General features: G+C 38.9%; 1 protein-coding gene across 3 annotated transcripts in view; it reads right to left on the bottom strand.

The window, feature by feature from the left end:
• Positions 1 to 291: 291 nt before the first annotated feature.
• The window catches only part of SIPA1L1 (signal induced proliferation associated 1 like 1), a 78,293-nt gene continuing 54,084 nt past the window's right edge, over positions 292 to 24,500 (bottom strand). Inside the window, exons 12-20 of one of the 3 annotated variants that reach the window (XM_059819357.1) lie at positions 23,029 to 23,147; positions 20,055 to 20,494; positions 13,816 to 14,055; positions 12,572 to 12,737; positions 9,403 to 9,646; positions 6,191 to 6,337; positions 3,718 to 3,832; positions 3,143 to 3,224; positions 292 to 2,365 (exon numbers count right to left, since the gene is read on the bottom strand). In XM_059819357.1, the coding sequence (XP_059675340.1) occupies positions 2,222 to 2,365; positions 3,143 to 3,224; positions 3,718 to 3,832; positions 6,191 to 6,337; positions 9,403 to 9,646; positions 12,572 to 12,737; positions 13,816 to 14,055; positions 20,055 to 20,494; positions 23,029 to 23,147 (1,697 nt within the window). In that variant the 3' untranslated portion in view covers positions 292 to 2,221. Of the gene's footprint in view, positions 2,366 to 3,142; positions 3,225 to 3,717; positions 3,833 to 6,190; positions 6,338 to 9,402; positions 9,647 to 12,571; positions 12,738 to 13,815; positions 14,056 to 20,054; positions 20,495 to 23,028; positions 23,148 to 24,500 lie in introns of those variants that run through there. The other 2 variants (XM_059819358.1, XM_059819359.1) reach the window with 2 other exon arrangements.

Raw genomic sequence — 24,500 nt, 5'->3', positions numbered from 1 at the left:
GAGTCACCGTTAAAGGTAGCAAAACCTTCTAAATGGGGAAAGAAAATACATTTGTGCAGTAATACAAGTAAAAAGTCAAGGGATGAAGTGCATGTATACCTACCAAGTAATGGCCTTCAAAGGGATAAAAAGTAGAAATCTGATAGAGAACAAAAATCTTCTATCGCTAAGCACTGAGAAAAGTAGTACAAGAAGAAAACAGGAAGAAATGGACACTCTGGAAAGTCTTAAACAACAAACCCAACAAAATCAGAAGAAAATGGTTTAGAAGAGCCTTTAAAATGAGTTTTATTGTCAGAATTTTACAAGTAGCCTTCAGTGGCATCATACAAGAAGAACTCTGTTGCAAAACTCTAATAAATAGTCTGCCCCAAGTCCCAAAATATTTTTTGAAATAAAATAAAAACCAAACTTAAAAATAAAAGAGAATAAAAGCAAGACTTCAGGATGCTCAGAGATGTTAGCAATATTTCCCATTTACAAATAATATCAGGCATTATATAAATCTCCTTCATACAAGTCATTAAAAAACCCAAGACATTCTAAACCTTTACAAAAGCACTCCAGAAATAGTTCCAAAGAGATCCATTTCCATGACAAAACATTAGAGAAGAACTCCATGGGGATTAGCATCACAAATGAACTTTTGAGGTTGAAGTGTAGTGTGTACTTGTGTGGAGCAAGATTAACGGGCATGAAACAAGGATTTGAAAAGAGCGTGGAAGTTTCTGTGACAAGACTATGCCCGATGATTTTAATCTGTCTATTTGAGAATGTGGTAAAGGGGAGGGAGTGGATGCTCTTGAAATTAACCCCCAAATATACTGCACTTTATGCAAGGCAATATTTATTAAGGTAGTGACTATATCCTCAGAAGGGAGTAGAAAAGGTTTCTCAGCACGCTGCACAGTTCAGTGCCTGTGCAGATTGCGGCGCTTGAAAGTCATATTCTGACACCTGAAAGAGTATTTTCTGGAGAGGTAACACGTTGTGGCAAGTTAGCTGTTCCTTCAAAGAACAAGAAATTAACTTTCCCGGCATGAGGCAGTTTGGGAAATCTCATGCTAGACAGTTTCACTAGGGATTGGGGATTTCAGAGCTCTAATCCTATCCCAGTACTTTCAAAAATACACTTCTCTAATTCACCCTTACATATTCCTCTGTCTACCATAGTAAAAGATTTATAAGACCTCTCATGTAATAAAACACAAGTTGAATAAACATTTCTCAAATCTGTTGTGATTTGAGAAGTCCAGAGAAATGGAATGGGAGGACAGGTGCACAGAGATGGTTTATGTGGATTTTCATGGAAACCGTTCAGGGGAAAGAAATCTTAAATCTCTTTACAACTTCAGCCTAAGTCTTCTGCACATATGCAAGTAACAGATTCCCCTGGAAGGGAAGGGGACTATACTTAAGCGGTACAGCAACAGTACTCAGAATCTCTCAGCCTGCCTGATGAACTCCAGCATGCCTGGTTTTGCTGTTCGTAAAGTTACTTGCAGCCATTGTTTCCACAGGAAACAAAGGCTACCGGAAATGCTAATGCAATAGATGTGTGATAATATGCCTCACCCATGGCTCACGTCTCTATAGTCTCTCTCCAAATGTTATGACGCTGGTTGTACTGTACCATACACTATGGACACGCGTTCTCTGTAATGTATGGGAAGGTAGCACTGGCAATCAAGCGCAAATTGCTAAGGAGACACCTAAAACATTGCATTACATCCCCTTGTCTGTGGCATACTTCAGAAAACAATGTAAGAAGAGCAGTAAAATAAACATTTCTTTCTAATTTTCTAGATGTTGTAATATTTGCCAAAGCTGCAAGGAAAAGCAGATTACCTGAAACAGAGAGAAAGGAGTTAATGGAAACAGAGGCAGACGGAACAGCAAGCCTGATCCAGCCTCCAAATCATTTTGTACATGACAGATAAAGAGACAATGTGCAAAAAATAGACATTCACATTTTAGCCGTTAAACTTTTATTTTACCTTTTTAAAATTATTTACTTTGTTTTTTCTACAAAAGGCAGACATTGATTGTTGATCTGCAATTGTTCTGAGTGCGCGCAGAGATGCAAAAAAGGGTTACTGGAGGATGAAGGACAGGGAAGTGCTCTGACTATACTTTCACATGTCATGATTAAGGTGGCATTAAAGCTTAAGTCCCAGTAACAATATTCATAACAGATAGTTTCCTTCCCCGTACACTGTTCTCAGTTCATATCAATTGTGTTGAAAACCCATTCGGTGAATTTCTTCAGTTTCTCGGTTGCATTCTGGGATTCCTCCTGTAACCTCAAGTTGTCTTCCCGCAAGTGTTGCACTTCAGCTTGAAGACTGGCCTTGTCCTCTTTTTCCTTAGGCATGTGGAAAAATACAGATCTTAGTGGAAATCTTAGGTCATGCTTCCTATCTCTATAGAAAGGCAAGAATTTCTTAAGAGAGCATGAGTCTCATTCTTTTTAAGGATTTTATGTGCAGTAACACATGGGTTTATATCTAAGGGACATCTCTGACATTTCATTCCTCACTTTTTGCTTGAATGAGCAAGATTTCTCTATATTAAATTCCAATACAGAAGCTAGCTCCCCAAGTGGTGAAATAAAATTGGGCATGCCCTGTTCCGTATGTACAACATGTATGTACAACTGCTGATGGTTAACTAAATAAGGGATAGAAATATTCCTGCAAATACTTCCTCAGCTAAGAGACTTTTCACCCAACCACAGCAGATCCTTCTTGGACCAAGCAGCCAGTAACAGAATACAGGAAGTTTCCACAGTAGAAATTATATGTTTAGGTAACACTGTCAACTTTTCAACATCAGCAGGATATATTTACATCGACTAACTTCAAGCCTTTCGCAGTGTTACCTGAATTAGGAGTGGAGGTACTCTGAATCACCCTCCTAATTTAAGCAGAGGAATCAGATGCCTACAAATTTAGACACTCCACCCTAGCCTTGCATAATTAGAAGTATGGTCTGAGAAAAGTAGTAAAGAAATGTCTTTTTCTCATACAAGGATGAGACTGTCACAGGCTCAGGCATGGCAAAGCAGGATTACACAGTTATTAGCATCATCTATCCGCACTAAATGTATGTCTTACAGATTTTCGGTAGATGAAATGTTTACCTTCCTTAAATCCTCTTGCAACATCTTCAGCAAACCTTCCAGTTGGTCGACTTTAGAGGCAAGAGTTGGAGGAGATTCTTTACTGTTGAAAGCAGGAAACAAGAATAGGTATTGATATGACTTACTGTCTTCACATAGGGTAGCTAACAGTCTTATCTATACTAAGCGGCGTTATGTAGATATGCACTCAGGTACACCAAGAATTCACAAAATGAACCTAACAAAGAGTACATGGAACACATGCAGCACATTAATCAACAGAAGAAAGTTGTTGTTCTTTAATTTAACTCATGATTAATTGGGGCCATCCCATCACTCGACTTCTCTCTACTTCTACTCATTGTATGTGGCTTGGAATTACCATTGCTTTGGACACCTTCATGAATATCTCGGACAAAGAACCTGCAAAAAGGTTAACCGTACTTATGATTCTTCTGTTTTCACTTCCCACCACCATCTTGAACTTGTGAACAGTTCTTCTGTGAAGCCTGGAGATGGCTTCTAAATAAAGATGTTCCTACTCTTTCCCTCAGTTTGTAGGTGAGGAAGCCTGCATATCTGGTGTATTTACTTACCCTGTATAAGGCTTCATCTGTGCAGTAAGCTGGTCCTCAGCCTGATCACTACTGGAGGCAGCGCTCACAGGTCTGTGATTTTCATCAGCAGCAGCAAAGAATGAAGCTCGCTGAACTGAGAAGGCAAACATACAGAGAAAACAATGGCAGCAGTAATGATTACTTGTTCATGCATAGCACAACAGCTACACTGCAGGATCTCAAAGCAATCTATAAAGTCTGTCTCAAGCAAGATAAGGTGATGATATGACATACCAATATCCACTTGACAGAAGCAAATTGGCATTGCAAGTGTTTGCACCAGGTTCTCCACTGTATTCGATTCAACAAGCAAGTACTAGCTCTGGCACAGCACTGCATGCTCACACAGATCATGCATCACCCTCAGGCTAAAAAGGCCTCTGGGAGGGAGACGCGAGAGAGTGCAAAGCAGAGATACCCTGGCAGCACTTGCAGAGTCCACCCAAGGCCAGTTCCAAGAGAGGCAAGAAGCCAAGCTGCAACAACAAATGCTGTGCAGAACTTCCTGGGTACAACTGCATGACACTACTCAATAACTCAGTAACTACATTTAGTTTCCTTCACTCCATAAAGGACCCCTTTATCTTGAGGAAAGAAAAGTTCACTGTGCACAATTTACATGTGGAAAGTAAAATGACCAATGTAATTTTTCAGAACCTGAAATTTTTTCCTTATACCTTAGAAAACATTTTCAGACTGAAATGTGAAACCCCTTTCCTGCCTTGTGTCTATACTTTTTTGTCCTGTAACTGCTCAGATGTTTTAACACATCTCTAAATCACTATCACATGTGGTGTGACTGTAAACTACCGACTGCCCTTGCCTCTGGAGTTTCCTAGCACAAACAGTAACATAAACACTTTTTAGTTTAATAAATTAACATCTCTCTCCCTCAGCAGCTGCTGGTCTCTCACTGGAAATAGAACGGTTATTATCTTTTTCTGCTTGGCAAATTTTTATTCTGTGCTTTCAACAAGGCTAAAATTAACATGCCTTGGTATTTGACGGAATTTTTCCTGCTCCTCTCTTTTTTCCTTTGAATGAAAATACTGAAGGTTGGTGTAGCTCAGGGATCCAGACAGCTTTTGTTTCAGCTGGTTGCAGTTATCACTATTTCTAACTTCGGGGGCTTGTGCTGAAGACACCAACCAACAATGTAGAAGAGAGGTGTCCAGGATCACAAATCAGAATTTAGGCTGCTTGGCACTTGTCAATCCCTACTGGCACCTGGCAGAGACTAAAGACTGCAATTATACTGACATCAGACAGCTGTTGCCTCTCCAAGTCAAATCGAATATATTTTTACAGCGGTGAGATGAAGGTGCCAGCGAACACATTACCCCAGCTTTTCTTCATTTGAGCTGTCAGTTTGTTACCTTCACCACACTGACTTTGTTCACACTTCTGAAGAGAAACACAAGTGAGTTTGAGGCCTACAAAAGTGAGGCATTCAGGTTAAAGAGGACAGTCAACTAAACCTAACCAAAAAAAGGGGATCTTTAAACAGAAATTGAGACCACAGTGAAATGCATTAAAACGTGGGTTTCATCCCTATGTGGTGGTGAAAAAAACATCACTACAAGTTCATCTACTCTTGAGGACTCAGGTTTACTTTGAATACTCTTTCCCAAGACTGCACAGCAGAAATAAGACATGCTGATCCTACAAATTCTATGGCAAAAGAGCAGAGCACACATGTATGTCTTGAACACCAGCTTAGACATGCACTGTCTTAATGACGTATATGGCTACTACCAGAGAACAGCCAAGAAAGCAAGTTACTTCACAGCCTTCTCCAACCATGCAGAATAATGTCTAAAAGATTCAGGACCAGTGAAAACACTTTCATGAAGGTGGGACAGCATTTATGCAGACATTAGGAAAAGGCACTTCTGTTTAATACACCTAAAAGACTTTTCCATTGGATTATAGTAACTGTAAGGTAAACTCCCTTTGGGCTGAAGTGTATTTAATTTAAATTCAAATACATCTAGGCAGCTTACAGTTCTCTTCAGTTTACTAAGTGTCAAGGAGATGGAAAGTGCCATAGGACGAAACGACACTTATGTGCAAGTCTATGTATTCGGAGTATGCAAAGGGAAGAATGGCAATGGAAAAGTATATACCAACAAGGCATATTTCCCAAATTACCCTGGCAGCGCACTTCAGCTGCACTGCAGAAACTTCTTGCTAGTGCAGTAAGCAAGCAATCATTAGCGTGCTCATGTGCTTTTCCCTTGCTATTTGACTTTACTTTTGCACTTTCGTGCCAGATGCCTTTTCCACCCTAGCTGTGATGTCTGCAACTGCTCTACATGAAATGAAAAGTAGCCAGTGATTAAGTAGAAACAGTAACAACAACAAAAGCAAGACTCAGGATTAAAAAAAAAACAACACTCCTTAATGAAGCATGCACAAAGACCAGTGTAAGTATTATGTTCTGAAAACTTACCTTCAAAGGCTTTGGCAGCATCTACCAAGTTTGACCAGTCCAGATCAGAGGCAGAATCGGGCAATGGCATAAGACCAGGGTCTGGCATGGGCTGCCGTCTTTGCTCCTGGATATCTGTGAGGGAGCTGTCTGAGGCAGAAAACTCTCCTAGAGTAATGCAGAACAAATTACAAACTCCATAATAAAACCCCAAAATTCCTTTCTTAATACTAATGCATTTTTAATTTTTCTGGGATAGCACTTTTGGAACCAGAACTCAGCAGAACGTTTGAGCAACTGTAGTTGACCAGATACAGCATGGTACAAGCCAGTTTTCTGAGACAGTGCTTCTCACCAGGACATTAAGCTCCTTTCTAACCTGCCTGAATCTTTGTAGCTTAGCACCTCAAAGGCCAATCTCTGCCTCCCCCCAGCACTGGGGCTGGGGACAGTACTCTTCTACCTAACGATTCCTGCCTCTGCACAAGCTGAAGATACTTTGGAGGGCTCTGCAGCTTGCTGGGACTTCTACACTCCCTGGCACCTACTTGCTCCTGCAAAAATACAAAACTCTGGGGTTTTTTTTTTTTTCCTCCTCTCTTTACAATCTCATAAACCAATGGGATCAGACTTAGACCTACCAAGATGAATCGGAACAAGAAATCCCTTAAAATTACTTCCAAAGCATTGCGCATCTCTCAGCAGTTTAGTGAAACCTCTTGATCTTTACTGAAAATACCCACACCCACCCACAAGTTGGTACATGGCCTGCTATAGAAAAAGCATTGGCAAGCTTGAAAGAAGGATATGAAGTCCCTGTAATTTTTGTGCAAACCAGTGCCTAGCAAAGTGAAACACTTGAATTATTGCCACTAATTAGGGAAAGACCAAATTGTGAACCAACAATTACCTACTTTATTTCAGTTTACTGACTGGACAATCAAAAAACGAGCAATGCCTGGTCAGTCAGCACATGTGTAAGCTCAGAATTAGCAACAACCTGCTTCCTCATGCCCTTGGTCAGGGCGTAAAGAAAGTTTTGAAAAATTTGTAGGTGGTATTAGAAGCACCAGAGATGTAAGGGCCAGAAGACGGACTGGGCACCTGGGAAGAAGCTGCAGAGAAGGGTATAGGGAAGAATCCATTTGGACCAAAGTGAACAGAAAGACAGGGTGGTAGGCAGGGCACAAGCCCATTGGAAGACAAATGCCACTAGTTGTGTTGCTTATTTTTGCCCCCCCCCCCCCCCCTTTTTTTGATAGTCTAATAACTCTGTAACTTCAATAACTAAAATAACTTTCTAATAACTTTAGCTAAATAATATTTCTGCCTGGGAAACAATGACCAGAAAAGCTACACTACATTCACATCTTTGCTCAAACATCTTGACATTTTGTTGTCTCTGTGTGTGTTTACTTTTTATAAATGCAAGTTCAGCTCAATATTAACTCTGAGGATTCTTGTATTATCTCCCCAAAAGAGGGCAGTTATTTGGGAAGTTATTAACATGAAAATATTTACAATTAGTGAAAAGATACACAGAAATAAAAGAAAAACTAACCATTTGAAAAATTACCTGCCTTAATTAACAATCCAAGTCACACTTTTAAGACAGATGAGTAAATAAGAGTATTTTTAGCTCATTGTTTTCCCTCTTCAAAACAAATGAAGGTGCTCTGGAATGGCTGCTTGTTGTTATTAAGATCTTTGAATTAAAAGAATTTTGAATGGCTGGAAGCCAACAAATACTTGTGGTATTAAATATCCAGCTCTACTTAATCCTTCTATCAGCAAAGGCAAGTGGCAGAGGGGAGACAATTCGTGTGTCACTCAAATAGCAGGTTCTTTTATCATGCAGGCCTACATTTTATAGAAAATGGGAAATCTTGTTTTGTTGACAAATGTAGAAAGCTTATGTGCCAGGAGGAGCAATCGGTTTGGTGTGGAAGAGAATGTTACAATGGAAGAAGGTTTTGTGGTTTTCTTTTTGGAAAATACAGGCATCTAACCAAAAAGAGACCAAGTGCTGCTTTCCACTTTTACTCAGATGGCATCATTAATCTTCTCCCCCCAAGCCCTCAGAAGCCAAATCCACCAGTCAGTTACAAGTGTGACCAAGTCTGCAAAGTTATTTTTGTGCATATAAAAAGCAGAAGTGAAGAGAGGTCAGTTTCCTAACTCTTATGCAAGAAATGTTATACAGAAACAACAGCTCATGAAAATGTCAGGTTCAACACTGAAAACTGATGCCAGGTGATCACAGACAGGTGAAAATAATTTAAAATAGATTTCTTCAGCAGCCTTCACTGTCAAATGTATCTTAAGCATCTAAATACAGACTGTGCTTAAGGCCCACTATAGTGAGTTGAATCTATTGATAGCCTTGTGTTTTCCTCTTGGAACATACTAAAACATGAATAAATTAGAGCAGATATGTACTTCTTCAGAAAACATTGCAGAATCCTACACTGTGAAATCTAGCTCTATTTCTGGAAAACACATTTAGTACACATTTAGTTATGAGGTACAGAGGGAACCTGTGAAAATTCCCTTTCTCACCAACTGAGACATTCACATGCAGCAACATACAACCTATCAAGATAATTCTACTGAGACTTTTCAGTAAATTAACGGGGGAAGGCTGAGTGCCTTCTTGACAGCAGTTTACCACGTAACTACTTCTTGTTAGCTGTTGATGTGTGACTAAAATTACGTAACTTAAGTCCTGGAAAATTGAATAGTGTAAGGGAGTGAATTTAAAAACAGTGCAATAAAAGCTGTATCTGATGTATTTGTATATCCAAATGTTCACTGGTATTTATCCACTTTTATATCATTATTTTCCTAATAGTATTTTATTCCCATAACCACACAATAAGGGAACTGACACCTGAAGTTGTCACTGGTGGGTAACCAGGCATACATTATCTGCCCATTGGTCCAACTGGTCCAGATGATTCCTGGAAGAAATCGTGAAAACTTAAGAGCCGTTGAGGCAAATTCTTGTACTCCCTCCACAAGGTAACTGCATGACCAGTCATCTAGTCTTATACCCACTGAAGTGAGGGGGAAAAAAAAATTCCCGTCTTATTTTATATTTTCAGGCATGTGAATTGACTCTCCTCATTTTAGCAAAATCAAGGTGGAAGTACTAATTGCTGTAACAAACATTTTCCCTTAACATGATTCACAAACGATTCCTTTGAAAGTAGGAAAATAGGAAACACGCTTACCATGTAGTGATTTCATTCCCAAAGTATATGATGGTCTCCGTAATGGCAGTGACTTTGGGAGAGAAGGGTACGTGCTGGTGAACAGGACATCATTTGGCATGGCTTGGTCCAAGAGCGAGGCCCGCGAGGTGAAGAAGTGGTCCCTTTGACCACTGTAAATACTCTCATCTGACAAAGTCCTTTGCAAGGCACGCCTTGTGGTAGGAGTGCTGGGAAAGGGAGACTGACAGGACAGAGTGTGTGACTATACATTCATAAAAACAAATAAAAAGAAATGAGAAAAAAAAAAATCAATAAAGAAACTTTTGAAGTCTATGTTGAAATCGTTTTTTAAAACTTTTTTTTTAATAAGCAAGCAAGTGTTAACGTACTATTTTTTTCCAGAGTGGATAGAAAAAAGAACTAAAGGAATCTGCTTTGAAGGAGGTAATAACTAGATAACATATATAGGGTTTTTTTAGCCAATCTCACATTCTACCTTTTAAATAACTTTCAAACTTTTCCTGAAGTGGAAATCTCAGGCAGCTCTCACGGATTCTAGAGCTGACGTGTAGCAGAGATAATATTTACAGAAACAGACTGAATGCTGCATAAACCAGAGTTCTCCCCCGTGCCTGGGGGAGGCTGACTTCCTGCAGGCAGAGCACCAGCAAATGCCAACTAATTAAAAGTCTCATATTACTGAACAACTAGGAACGCCCACCACCGCTTCGATTCTTCAGAAGGATTTAAATCAAAATTAAATAAGTAGTCCCACGAGTAAGAGAACTCGTGTCTTACCCCCACCATCAGCCCAGCTTCCCCCATGCTCCACACAGGAGAAAGCAATGTTGCGGTTAGCCTGGAGTTACATACTCTCTGGCCAGTGCCAGCAAGCTGCTATCAAAGAACGCATAACCATTCCCATCAGCAGAGACGCTGATTTTCATGAACACTGTAGCAATGTAACTATCTCTAAGACATAACATTTCTTTACAGTTTGGTTGAAATTTGGTCCAAAGGCTTTAATGGAGAAATGGCAAACAGAAAGGAAGACCTCACCACCCTCATTTGCTCTGCAAGCAAGTTTAAACAAAAAAGGAGATCATAGGATTTCCAGAAAGAGTGATTCAACATTATGAAGAGTTGCTCACTTGCACAGAAAAATAGTTATCTCCTCTCAGAAAAAGTGTTTAAACAGATGGTACTCTATTCCTGTGATCAAAATCCCACACTACAAGGTGGGAGAAAAGTGTGGAGGAGGGACTATTGGTACTGTACAGTGGAAGACAATCTGCCAGAATTTTTTTTTCCCCAAAACATTACAAATTTTAATATTAAAAGACTGCCGCAGGTTTTGCTTTTACAGATTAAGGGTCAGAAACAATTACGATTATTTTCAAAAACCTGCTATCATGAAAAGACAAGGAAGGAAAGAGAAGCCATGTTCCATGCCAACTTTCTATTACATCAACCTCCCCCTTCTGCATTGCCTCCCTCAGGACACACCCATCACGGTATGGACCTTGCATATACAGTAACACTACAGAAATTACAACTTCTGGTACACAGTTGTCACTATGTTACATTGAGGATCAAGCTGCTTTTTTATTCTGAAATATAAAAGCTCAATCAGCAGGTTCATGTTATGATTCAGTGAAATCTCCCAGCACTTGCCCTGAAGTGGTGAAGGAAAAGAGCTGCTAAGGCAAGCAGTGTTTACTCAAGGGTTGTATAGTTCACTTAGTGTTAAAGAATTAGGAGCTGGAACCACCAGTTAGTATCAGACCTTGAGACTAAAAGGTTGCACAGATATGAACATCTGATGGGAGTCGAAACAGAGGCACTACCGGTAGGAATTGTCTTCTGGTAATAGAGCAGAGGGTAGAGAAAAAGAAGGGTGACTTGCCTGAGAAGATATAATGCATAAGTAGTAGGTAATGAGATAAGGACGTCTGGGAAGTTAATAAAAAGACACACAACACACACGAAATCACAGCCTAGAACAAATTCTACTAGCAAACAAAGCCTTTGGCAGCCAACAGACAGGAAGGAGGAGGATTTTTGGTCTTTGTGCAGTGAACTGCTGAAGGGCATTATCATTCTTTTTCTTTTTTTAAACTGTCAAAAAATTTTTATGCCATAAGAGCAACTTTTTTGTAAGATGAAATAATATAAATCATGCAGTAGGCAGAAATGACAGTTACTTTTAAAATTGAAAATATTTGATTTATTGGTGTGCTAGAATGTTAATAACTTGCTGAAAATTATCAAAAGTGTAACGTGAGTTAACATGTTACAGTCACCAGGAAATAAAGACCAGGGTAAGAATCAATTCATTAACCCCAAAGCAGAAAACAACAAACTTGGCAAGATACACACTTTTCATGGTTTTCAGGTCACCTCTTTAAACACAATAGAGTTTCTTGGAATGAGAATAATCCCCTTGCTCAAAACAACCAACAGGAGATGCTCACATTGACCACCTCCCACTCCCCTCAGAACTACTACAAACCTAAGAAAAAAGACATCTTGCCATTGACAACGTTCTTCTTCCTCCTGCCTCAAAGGTAACATCTGATATAATGTGTGTACGGAACCTATCACTTACAAGTTTTCATAAGCCACTTTGGGTTTTTACAAGCAAAGAAATAAGGTGCAGCTCTCTTCTGCATGGTTGCTGTGGAAACCATTTGGGCTCTAGGTAATGAGCCTGAGCTGTTAAGCACTGACTGTACATGGAGACTGTAGAAATCAAGACATTCTCTTCAAAATGATGGATTTTAAAAATAAATATATGCACTTTTGTGTTATTATACACATTTTGAAACACATCAGGAAATGTTTCTAACTATTTATTCTGTATAAATATTTGCTTACGTTTACAGAGCATTCTTGGCTTTGACTGCTTTGAAAGCACTCAGCATTTTCTACACAGAAATCTTAAAGCTTCATGGCCTTCATCCTTTTCCAAATTGTGATGCATTTGCTGTATTAGTTGATATGCCTAGGCAGAAATTAACTCAATCATCAAATTCTTATAAAGCTTAACTTTACACATTTCTATTTTGTAACAACTGAACTATGACTTGGATCAGAAGAGGACTTGTGCATTGCTCTTCAGGTATTCTCAGATTTCACTTAACTATGACAAGAGATAGCCAGATGACAGACACTCTCTTTAACATACCTTAAAATTCTTCTGGGATTCAGGTGTTGGGCTATCAAGATCTATCAATTTCTTCAGCTCTTCTTCAACGGTGGACTTGGATGCTCGTTTTGGTGATGCTCGTAGATCTCTCGCTGAAGCACGCAGCCGAGGGTGGGCCATTTCATTGCCATCACTCTGGTGACGTCTTAAATGAAATGGAACAGACACATTCAGGTCTCAAAGCCCTGGGGCAGGAGGCATGAATGAAACAAGAATTATAGCACTCAAGATTTTTCAAAGAACAAACCCTCAGTAGGGGGCACAGAGGAGGGAAGGAGTTTCGCTAATACAGCAGAGCCTCATCTTAATGAATACCTGCTGAAGCAATAAACTTGTTAAAAAAAACCAACCAGCAATACAGTCAAAGGTTATCGTAATCAATTTTCCCAACAAGGGACAGAATCTATTAAAATAATGTATATTCTGTAGAAAACTGAAAAATATAGATGTCTTAAATGAGCCCAAAAGCAGCAAATCACTACGTTTCTTTAATCTTTTAACTGGCTTTTTATAATGCCGTTTTCACAAAGTTTCACCATCTCCTTTTGACAGACAGTTATCAGTATCATCTAGGGATACTGTGCTTGACCCAATAAAAGTCAAGAAGGATTCAACAAATTACTTTAAATAGGCTTTCTGAATCACTTGCTTTTCAAGTCATGCTAGACTTAAAGGAACAATAATTTCATTAGTAAGTTGTTTCTCAATTTCTCTTCCAAAAGAGACGCTTGCATATTGTAACGCAGAGAGATCTTGGCTTGCTTTAAGCCAGTCAGACTGGATATTGGCAGCAATCTTAACAAGGCAACATGGAGTGCCACAGAGCTAATGCATAGCATGCATGGTGCTACTACATGGATGAGAGGCTTAAGGAAGAACTCAAGGTCTATGTTAAGAGAATTTTTAATATTTGCAAATAGCATTTCTGAGTCACCTTTAAGAAGTCCCAAGGAAAGATAAGCTTTAATAGGACTGAAATCCATACAGCTTTCTAGAAATGATAAAAAAAATCTTGTACAAGTGAATACAGTGAATTAGTTTAGCCAACTATCAAATATTTAAGCCTAACTGCAAAATTCTAGATTAAAGATTAAGTTCTACAGAAGATTAAGCATTCTATTAAATAGTCTTGAGCTCCTCTGTACAGAGAAGTGTTACATATCTCAATGCTTCTTTGCAATTAAAGTAAATAACCAAACAAGGTAACCAAAAAACAGTCTTACTTTCTTGAATCCATAAACCCCACTGAGTTTATTGTCCCTTCTGGCTTTTTCCATCCGATCAGATACTTGCTAGTAGCACCCTGGCGAGGGTAGAAAGTCCTAGGACCAGATGAGGAAGAAGAGGAGGAGGAGAAAGAAGGTGCGAGCTGTGGAGAAGTAGCAGAATGAAGCTCTTCTTTAGGTGAACTTCTGGCACTGGTAAAAACAACTGGGCTGGCAGAGTGTCGTGAGCTCATAGTACTAGGAGAAAAACATAATAAAGACAAAATTTGCCTCAAATGTCTGTATATGCACCTCGTTTAACTATTTTTAAAGCAGAACTCTGGGCACAAGATGTTAGTCTTATCAATAGCGGGTAGAGTAGCAAAACCAGTTTGCTGCTCTTGAGGGCCTTCCACCAACGTTTCATTAAAAACATCTCACATAGCAATGAAAAATTTTGTAAAGCAACCTCTAAGGATGCAATATAGCACCCTCCCCCCATTCCCCTTCACAGATGGGAAATCTAGGGTTCACGGTCATTAGGCAGCTTGAAAGTAATACAAGAGATTGTAGTTGAATTAGCAATAAAGAACCCAAGTCCAGTTTCTTGCTGGAATTCCTCACGGTGGAAGAAAACATATTTTGAAGGAACTTAAGCAATAGGAAACATCTCTTTAAGACCCCACAACAAACCAAAGAAACCCATACATCTTTCCAAAGAGGGCTTCCTGGATTTTGCCTGAAAAGCAGCTACCATTTGCAAAAACCCCCTTAAATTGAGAAGTTTGATCAGGTTTCTAACACATATCACAATGTGTCTAGACAGAAAAGAGAGTTGGGATGACCAACTGCAGCTTATTGTTGGAAGAAGGAGGGGGCCCTTTAGATGGGAGCTACTCTGCAGTTATGCTGACACTCAAATCTGATGCAACTTGCATCGTATCAGGAGCACTATGGCTTAAGACACTATTTACTATAAAAACCTTAAAAGGTCAGGCATTTTTAAGTACAGTTACAGGAAAACTTTGTGTACAGCCCTAGTACTGAAATAGCATTATATATTTGGAGACCAGTTTTCTACCAGCTCTCTATACAACTTAGCCACTTTTTCATCTCTGTATCCAACACTGCAAGGAAGTAATTTGAAACAGATGGCCCCATGGTAAAGAACAGTTTTGGACTGAGAAATAAAAATTAGCTGGAAAGCTGAACAAAGTCTCTGAATCATCTCTTCGTTCTTAGCTTAATAGAAAATTCTTCACCACTCTTTTCATATCTTGATAAACCAATGCATTTTCATATCTCTCTTACTGAAACAGAAAGAAGAATTTAAGGTTAAATTTATGTTGCCACCTGGGAAAATAATCTCACCTACATTTAGCCTTACAGAAGTCAGTTATCTAATCTATACCACTCATCTGGCTCCTGCTGTAGTCAATGGAGAAATATCCTTAGGAGGCGGTTCTCCTCATCTTAAATTAGGTATTTTGGTCAGACAGGGAGAAGAAATGCTTTGGAGTTTCGCCTCTCTCTCCATTGACAACAGATGGAGTCTAAAAAATCACCTTCAACTATGTTTCATTTTCATGTGGCTCAAGTTAAGCACCATGAGTCCCAACAGCTAACTGCTGTGGATTTAACGAGGAGTTTGAGTGGACTGTAGTCTTCCCACCTCAAAAGCACTGGCTGCTGCAGCCCACACTTCCACCTAATGTACATGGGGATGGCTACGAAGTCCCTCACATCAGGGGCAAGATACATCTCCCCATATGTATGCAAATCAAATGACAATAATACAGATTTTCTATTATAAAACTGTTTTTTTTTTTTCTTCCCTCCATCTGTACATTTGAAAGGCCTTTACAAAAGATGGCAGATTGGGAAAATATAGGAAGAGATTTTCCTGTCCATCAAGCCCGTATATTTGGCGCTGCACATCACAACCTTTGTATTTGTAACAGATGTAAGTAAACATAATTTATAGCAAGAAAGCAGAGAAAAATAAGAGCTAGGGGGAGAGGCAGTAAATTTCTCTTCATTCCACTTTCTCTCTTCTTTTTCAATACTGAAAGAAAACTCCTACACATGCTGAGTAAACCAGCCCATCTGTGAGGCATCACCACTGCAAAATTAAATCACCAAGATTTGGGAAAGATGTGCATCTTTAAAGAAAATGTACGGGGCTATTTTTTTTTTTTTTTTTTTTATTTTTCCCCTCTTCTAAAATCACTCAAGAAGCGGATAAGTCTTTTGCTTCAGTGTAGGAAAACGGAAGGTCTGATCACATTTTAGAATTCTTTAGTCCATCAGGTAGTTCTCAAGGAAGTGCTAGTTGTGAGAAGACATTTCTTGATAAAAAACCAGTAACAACTCCTAGGTAGGCTGGTAGTGTTAATCCTTAATATTACTAGGCAAAGAGGGCAAAAAATGATGTGTGGTACGCTCTACATAAATTTTATATGTTGCATATATGATAAAATAATTATAATATTTTATCATACATCATTTTGTAAATACACATTGTGTATTTTAGTATTATTACTTTAATATTTATTGTAATTTGTATCATATAATAGATGCCAAAAGCAGCCTGGCAAATAAGCAAGAAAATTAGCATACAGTTTTACATACACTCTTCTTCGAAGTTTATTGCATATTTTGAGCTGTGGTTTTACAATATAGTATTTTGGGAGGATATTCTGCTTCAGGAACTATGTACGGAACTGTGGATATGACTGAAGCTTTTCACCCTACAAGTAAACACAAGGAGGTCAATAGGATACTGACAGACAAAGAGACACACTTGTTAACTGAGAGCATATTTGGAGAGCAAAAGGCTTTGGATAAACTCTAGAAAAACCTAAATCAGAGGTGGAGCACTACAGTAGTGATCGGAAGTTATCAGAGTAATTGACACCAAGAAGCATGCAGAGGATTCCTCATACTGTAACAGACACCTGGACCAGCTTGACGATATCTGGAAGAAATTCAGTCCTCTTCTCAGAGATAGCCACTGTTGGTTGCCCACCTCCCACCTCAATTATTGAGGCATCAAGGATTAAATGAAGGAAAAATTCAAATACTACATGACAATCAGCAAGAATTGCAGATGAGCCATTCATAAAAGTATTCTACAATCATTAATTAATATTTTAAGTATCTTAAAATTATTAGAAGTAATGAAAAAGATATCTGATTAGAAATAGCCATGATTTTCCTTTTAGCTTTGGTAAGAGGACCATAAGAAACTATATCGTTTAGGTGGAAATGTCAGTTTGATTGTATTTTTTTCCTAGGGAATTCATGCCATCAGTGCATATGGCTTCACTTAATGACATTCAGCTATAATGATTCTGTATAATTACTGGCCTACATAATGCAATTCTCCTGGGATGCTATGAGAAATCTGCACAATCATCAGGAAGGACTTTGGGAATGGGGGTGGAGAAGAAAAATAAAACCCAGCCAGAAGCTCTGCTGTAAAAGTTAATCACTATAATTTACATTTTGCCACCAATTCTCAGGTACAAGTTCTTTTATGCACCATCAAATGATCTGAACACTAATTATCGCTCCTGTCTTCTACAGATACAAACACTCTAATTTGTCGTTATTTTCTTTTCTTTTGTCACCAAGTTCTTTTTAGGGCCAAATTCCTTTTCTTCTTGCTTAGAAATGCGACTCTAAAGACATTCTGGCACCCACAGGCAAAAGGTAAAAAAGTGAGAAGCAACAAAGGATAACAATTTAAAAACTGATAAGAGAAAGACACCAATTAAGCTGTTCATTTCTCATGAAAAGTAGCCTGTTCAGAATCAACCTTTAGTCTCCCCTCCTTCACCTCCTTGAAGCAGGCAGCTGTGCTTACATTTTGGAAGTGCCAGTTTAAAGAGCCTCCAGCTCCAAGCTGTCGCGCCTCCGTAGAAAGAGCTATGGGAGAGCTGGAGCAAAGAGCTGGACCTAGGGTCTCCTCAGGTCAGCACTGCTGTTCAGTGTGCAACCACCAACTGAGGATGCCATGAGAAACAAAATGAAAGCTTTTTAGCCCAGACTGTGCCTTTGCTTTACTGTGAGGCATCAAACACATGTTCTAGTCTTCAAAAATAAGAAATAATAAAGAAGGAATGCAAGTCAGTCTGGTTTTTTCTACCAAAATAAACCATGTGGGTGCAAAGAGTGCAGTATTTCTCAGGTATCATGCCCCATGTGTTCTACAAATTGCTACTACACCTTTTTGCAAAGAGCTGCATTTTTAACATCTGATTTTTAAACGAAACCGGAAAAAAATCCCCAACCGTTTTCTTTAGCATAAAGCGTAGGGAACCTTTACCTGGAAATTTCAGTAACAGCCCCCCAAAAACATGTAGAGAATCATTTCAGTATCATCAGAGAAACATCACATAAATTAATCCAAATCAACCAGAGAAAATACCATGTTAGGAGACACAATGCTATCATATACTAAATAATGAGACAGCATCCTAGGCTTAAGTTTGCCATCAAGTTGCAAAGTATATCCTTGGAAGACAAAGGTGAGAACTGTCAGGGTATGCCTGCCCTGTGAAGGTATGTTTCTTTCTATTAAATTTTCACGGCTTTTCTACTCAACTAAGCCTATTTGGTGCTCAGAGAAGAGGAAACCAGAACCTCAGATGTACAAAGATGCCATTCCCATTAGGCAGACCTTACATATAGAGTTACATGTAAGTTTTCCAAGCTGCTTTGTGTCGCTTCTGAAAAAATCCTTCCAAATGGAAATGCCACTGACAACTTTATTACAATCGGCATTTTGTGTAAGAATTTCACATTTAATGCTACTGTTAGCTACATTCAGACAAGTACCACAGGGCATGTGGTAAATTCTAATGAATGTTAAAAAAAGCATATAAACACGCTTCTCTCAAAATAAAAGGGATAAAACTGTAGATAACCACCATATAGATTTTTACCTTCAAGAAAGGGGCACATGCTAACATTGCCCAAAATCTAAGTAAATCCCTCTGCGTAGTGTTTTTTACAGACTTGCTCAAGTCCTTCATGCATGCATAGCTACTAGAAACACCAGTATCAAAGACCTGGGTGGGATTTATACCAACTGAGTGTGAGCTTTAGTGCCAAAAATGGCCAACCAAGAGAGGCAGAAAACTAGAGGGGGACCACCATTAATAGATTACTTAGTCGAAATTACCATGACAAAGTACATGGAGACCATTCACTCCATTACAGTCTCTATGACAACCCCTATTTGCAGCTACTGTATGAGGAGTTGTTAAACTGCCTGATAAACACCTAGCCTTGCATAAATGCAGTTTTGCTCAAAGCAATTAGCAAAAATTGCTTCAAACTTCCAGCCTGTAGGTATTTTAGCTGCACACTCAAAACAGATGTGCCTTAAGAATCAAAATGCAACAGTCAGGCTCCGCAAGGCCAACAAATTATGATGATCACACATCTTCCTTGAAAAAGCTGTGGTTTTTTTCTTGTTGCCAGTACAACACAGTATGAGTATTTTTCAAAAAGTGCACTGAATACTTCTTGGGAAATGGATTAGGGAAACAGTCTAAAATATTTTCTGCCTCTAGCAGTTCTGATTAACTTGTAAAGTGGGTATCTTCCACCTGATGTGTTCAAGCATATTATACATGTACTTGATATTGCCAATTTTACAAATGGCAAAACTGGGGGAGAGAGGGAAGGTGACTGTAATGTGTCATACCCACAAGCTTGCAGCAGAATGAGATTTAAATCTAGATGCTAGCACTCCTAAGCAACTTGCTCTCAGTCTTGATCATACTGACTGCAACCAGATTTCTAAACAAAGAGATTGGGGAAAAAATGCAAACCACCTGAAATGCATACTTGCAAGACTAAAAAAGAACCTCATATTAAACACACATATTAAATATTATGTGCATTAATAAAATGGACTGATCCCCTTTCTGATCCATGTATGAACTGCAGCTCTTGCAAGATATTCCTTATAAACACATCAGACACATGTCTGTCTTACATTAGTTTAGTAGCAGCAGCATGGAATATACTCTCAAAGGCATTCTTTAGTGTTATAACCAGTAGCAGATGCAAAGAGTAAAGGTGGTCTCAATTTTCAAGCATTCTGCACAGTGAGATGTTTCAGAACACTGGTTAACATAAGTAGAAACCTCTTTTCAACATCCATTTCTCACTTTTGATAGGCTAGAGAGTGAGAATGGGAAAATGAGTGTGGAGGGGTCAATCTCGTAAGAGATGAAAATTACCTTGTATGCGAGACGGCATCACTAAGACTGTAAGCACTGTTCTCTCTCGTTAGAGGACTGGAGGCTGGTTGACTCTTGCTGTGAATATCCAGGCTCAGTGAGGACTCGGTCTTTCGGTCTATGTGGCTCTCTTTTTCCAATGTCCTGTCTGCAATGGAGACCACTTCGCTGGAGCTATGCCACAGCGGTGCCACTTTCTCCTTTGTTAGCCCTGTACGGGGAGATGTTGCTGCTCCCAGGGAGGCAGTGCTTCCATGGCTAGGTCCGTAGGAGGTGGTGTCTATGCCACTATCAGCAGAAGTCCCTTGAAGGTAGTTGTAGCTGTTCAGTTCTGATTCAGTGCGCTCCCCACTGTCATACCATTTCTCATCACTGTGAGCACTGGAGGCATTGCTAGAGAGAGTATTGCTGCTGGAATGGCTGGAGTAGTGGCTGTCAGACTACAGAAGAAACAACAATCAAAAAAACCCACACTTGTAGGTTTATTTCAGAATTACGGCAATAATTTCACAATTATGGCAATAAAGAGGAGGAGGAAATAAATTATTACAAAAGTCACCGCTGCACAATAGGAGCTCTTCTGGTGAGCTGGTGGAGGTGAGGCATAGGACAGATACATTGAGGAGACTAATAAACTAAAAATTTCATTCCAACACAATGTATGTGCTCTGTTCTGGGTGCACATAAAAAGCTTTCATATGGATTTGGAAGCCATACCTTAACTACAAAGGCAAAGCCAGAGTTGTTTGTACTTTGTCCCAAAATACTTTACATTGTTTCCTTTCAAGCACAGTTCTGCTCAGCCCAGTGCAATGAAATTGGCTGAGCTGTGTAGACTTTGACTTGGTTTATAACTACTATAGTTAAAAATATTCTAATTTTAAGACTCCAATGTTTTAGAACATGAAACATAATGTGCATTTTCTGTGGATTAGTTATTTTAATAATCCAATTGCCTATCAAAAGGTTAAAGTAGGGCAAAATAACCACTGCTCTTCCTACCGCTTTGTAGTAGGGTATATTTCCTCCTCAGCGGGAATGTCCTTTGGAAGTGACCACTGAAATGCCATTTAACTAATCTGAAATTGTTTTCCAAAAGGCAAAATTGCAAGAAAGCAAGCTTTAATGCAACACTTTGAAACTGTCCCATCAGGGCACGCCAGTGTCTGGCTGGCTTGTGTTCTGTTCTTGGTTACAGCCAGCTGTTACGAAGAAACTGAATGTCCTCAATTCCACAGTGGGCACTGTTGGAATATCCCATTACAGGAATAATTTCTTGCCTTACACTCATCATTGCTTAGTAGCTCACCTACCTTTGGGGTATTCAGATCCATCTGAATTCCTTATTTTTAGTTTCCATCTACAGAATTTACCTACGTTCTCATCATCTATATAATCAGAACTGAAGCAGTTTTTCGGTAGGCAACCGACTTCTTTGGTAACCAGATGGCCCAGGAATAAGGGAAGGGATAGAAAGGAAACTTAGAACCACCCTTCCTATTTGTCTACCCCTGGATTTTTAACAAACAGGCATGGGCAGAGATTCCAGCCAAATATAAAAGATTAGATACTGTTTCTGTTTTCACTGGAAAAGAGGGAAAATAGAGAATGGATGTATACCGAGAGCAAGAAATTTCAGCATCCACATTTCTTATTATACTAAAGCAAGAATTGACAGAAAAACAGGAGGAATATTAAGTTGAGCTGGACTCCTAGTTATCTCCAATTAAAGTCACTGGTCTTCATTAGGAACCGCATCACTCCCGCCACCTACCTGTCTACACAATAAAGATTTACTTTAACAATGACTAAATGAGAAGAATGCAAGCATTAATAATTCCAGTGCTACACACTGCACACAAGCTAATGAGTTATGTATTACACCATTATACGGTCAAATACATCTCATGGAAAACAAGTCAATCTAAATATAAAAAACAGTTTGTGCTCCTAAGAATACAAAGACAGGTGTGTTGTTGTTGGGTTTTTTTGATGTTGGGTTTTTTTTAAATAATAAAGATATGTTGTTATGAATTAATAACCTAAAACCAACACTGCCAATTGTACTGAAAGAAGAATGCTGGTAAGCAGGAGAGAATAACAGGAACCAGTTAAAGACTTTCTCACACCTAAATAAATGCAACTAATACTTTCAGTATAATCACACAACCCAATTCTGTATTTTAGCTGATTGTACAAGTAAATAAAAACCTAAGTGATACAGCTTATTAGGTAATTCAAAGTTTAAAGGGCGGGGTTTTTCGAGTCTAGTGACTTAAATGATTTTCAAGACATTTTAAATTTATGAATATTACTGCATTTATCTATCTCTGTATGTAAATCAGGAAGTGACAGTCTCCAAAAAGGTGTGAATATCTAACTCTGCAGAGACAGAAAGGCAGAATTTACCATTTAGACACTAAACACAAATAAAACAAGAAAGATTTTTTCAGCAGGATTCCAGCAGACCTTTCAGACAAAGTCTTCCAACAATGTGCAAGGTAGGTTAGGGAAAGGAAGTAATAGTGACACTAGATGAGGAAAGTGGAGAAAATACAAAACCAAAAGGAAGATCACTATTCTGTTTCAAAGCAGCAGCTTTGAGTGTTGCATTATAAAATATATTAGTAAACTTTGAGTCTCACATGTGAGGCCTAGGAATACCTTTACAAACTCCCACAAATCCTCTACTTACCACAAAATAACAAGCAACAAGTTGCTGTTCAACTGGCAACAAAACTTTATTAACTAATAAATATTTCAGGAGGCTGCGCTTAGCTTCTGTAGGATACAGGAAACAACAGGTCTGCTCTACTGCTTCCTCCGTGTTCTAGTAGGGAACAGGGCTTCAGGATTTTTCTTCTTTCTTTTTTTAACTGACACTCTAATTATAAGTTTGAACAACGCTTTTGGTATCAAGAGCTTGTGGAGCAAGAGCAAAACATTAAATAATTCCTTTTTGAGGATAACTTACATGACCCTGCTTATTTGGAGACAAGTGAACCACAGGATCCTGCCTCATCAGTCTTCCACTGGGACTTTCTCTGAAGGATGGCAGTACTTTTGATACTGCTGGGAGATGGCATGTTGGTTCTGCAATACAGCACACAATGATGTACTGAAGAGCGTAAGCAGTGCAACAAACCAAGAAAATGTGTTATTTAATTTTACACTGCAATTTTTCCAATACTACCATTAGCCAAAAATTTTGGATACCTAATATGAAATTCATTCCAAATAAAAAAAAAATACATATTGTGACAAAACACAGGTGAGTAAGTGAGGGCTCATTCCTGCCTGGCGTAAATCATCAAGACTTCATGAAAAACCAGCAGCCACCATGCTGGCTTTTGTTAGAACAACCTGAATGGTATTAGGCCCCTATTGTCCAACAGCACTGTATCAGAGCATTGAAACAGCAGAATATTCCTTTTCACAGTGTATTGACATTGTATCTCTATATGCACATTGCCCGTGGACAAGAGAGAAAAAACCCTGAAGATACACATTTCCTTAAATTGTATTCTACGCAAGGCAAGATGATAGCAAAAGTCTACAGTGATCACTTAAATGAACCCATTTTCTCCAGTACAACTACCACACATATTTCTTGTCGAAGTTAAGGTGAGTCAAATAACCATTTTCTAATTGAAGAGATAGCAAAAATCTGTTGAAATCACAATATTCCCTTAAAAATTGATGGCTGTGAACGTGGAAACTGCATAGATGGACAAAAGAAAGGAATACTTAAACTAAGCCAGACAAAAGTGGACAGAATTCAAATCATTCATCTCACATGGACACTTGTAGGAATGCTCTTTGCCAATTAAGCTTATTTTTTTCCTAGAAGATAACCATGGAGGTCTAGAGGGTGTTCACACACAGCCCTTCTGGTAGGTAACTGCCTTCTCAGAGTACAAGGTCAGTATTTTAAAAGAATCTTTCTTAGTTTTAACTTTTTATCTGTATCTTCTCTCCTGTGGTTATGCAATATTGTGCACTTCTAAAAATGCTGCTTTTAGGTAGAATATGTGCTTATGAACATCAAGTACTTAACAATACCAACAGTAATTAGCAGTGCTTTAAAGCTTTCCCTGTTCTTTTTGGTCTTATTTATTTTGCTAATACGGTGACGCTTGACTTTGTGCAACGGAACTTGCTGGCAGCTCCACTCAGTGCCAGCATCAACACCCAACTGTTGGTCTGCAAAAGTAATGCTGAGCAAAAGATCAGTTTTACATGTGTTGTTACCATCACAATAGTATCAAAACATATGTGATTAAAAATTGTTCTGTCAAAATGAGAACTGCAGATCAGTATAATCACAGCTTTTTAGTGAGAAGTATGGGGGGAGTTGTGAGGGAGGGGACTGACAGATGGCTTCAATAACAAGGCACAGCTCACTGAAGTTGTGAAGGTATGTGAACAAAATACATCTCCAGAACC

This window comes from Gavia stellata, chromosome 7 (assembly GCF_030936135.1).
Source record: "Gavia stellata isolate bGavSte3 chromosome 7, bGavSte3.hap2, whole genome shotgun sequence".
Classification (NCBI taxonomy): domain Eukaryota; kingdom Metazoa; phylum Chordata; class Aves; order Gaviiformes; family Gaviidae; genus Gavia; species Gavia stellata.
The sequence above is the reverse complement of the archived record's forward strand: the minus strand, read 5'-3'. Positions and strand labels throughout refer to the sequence as shown.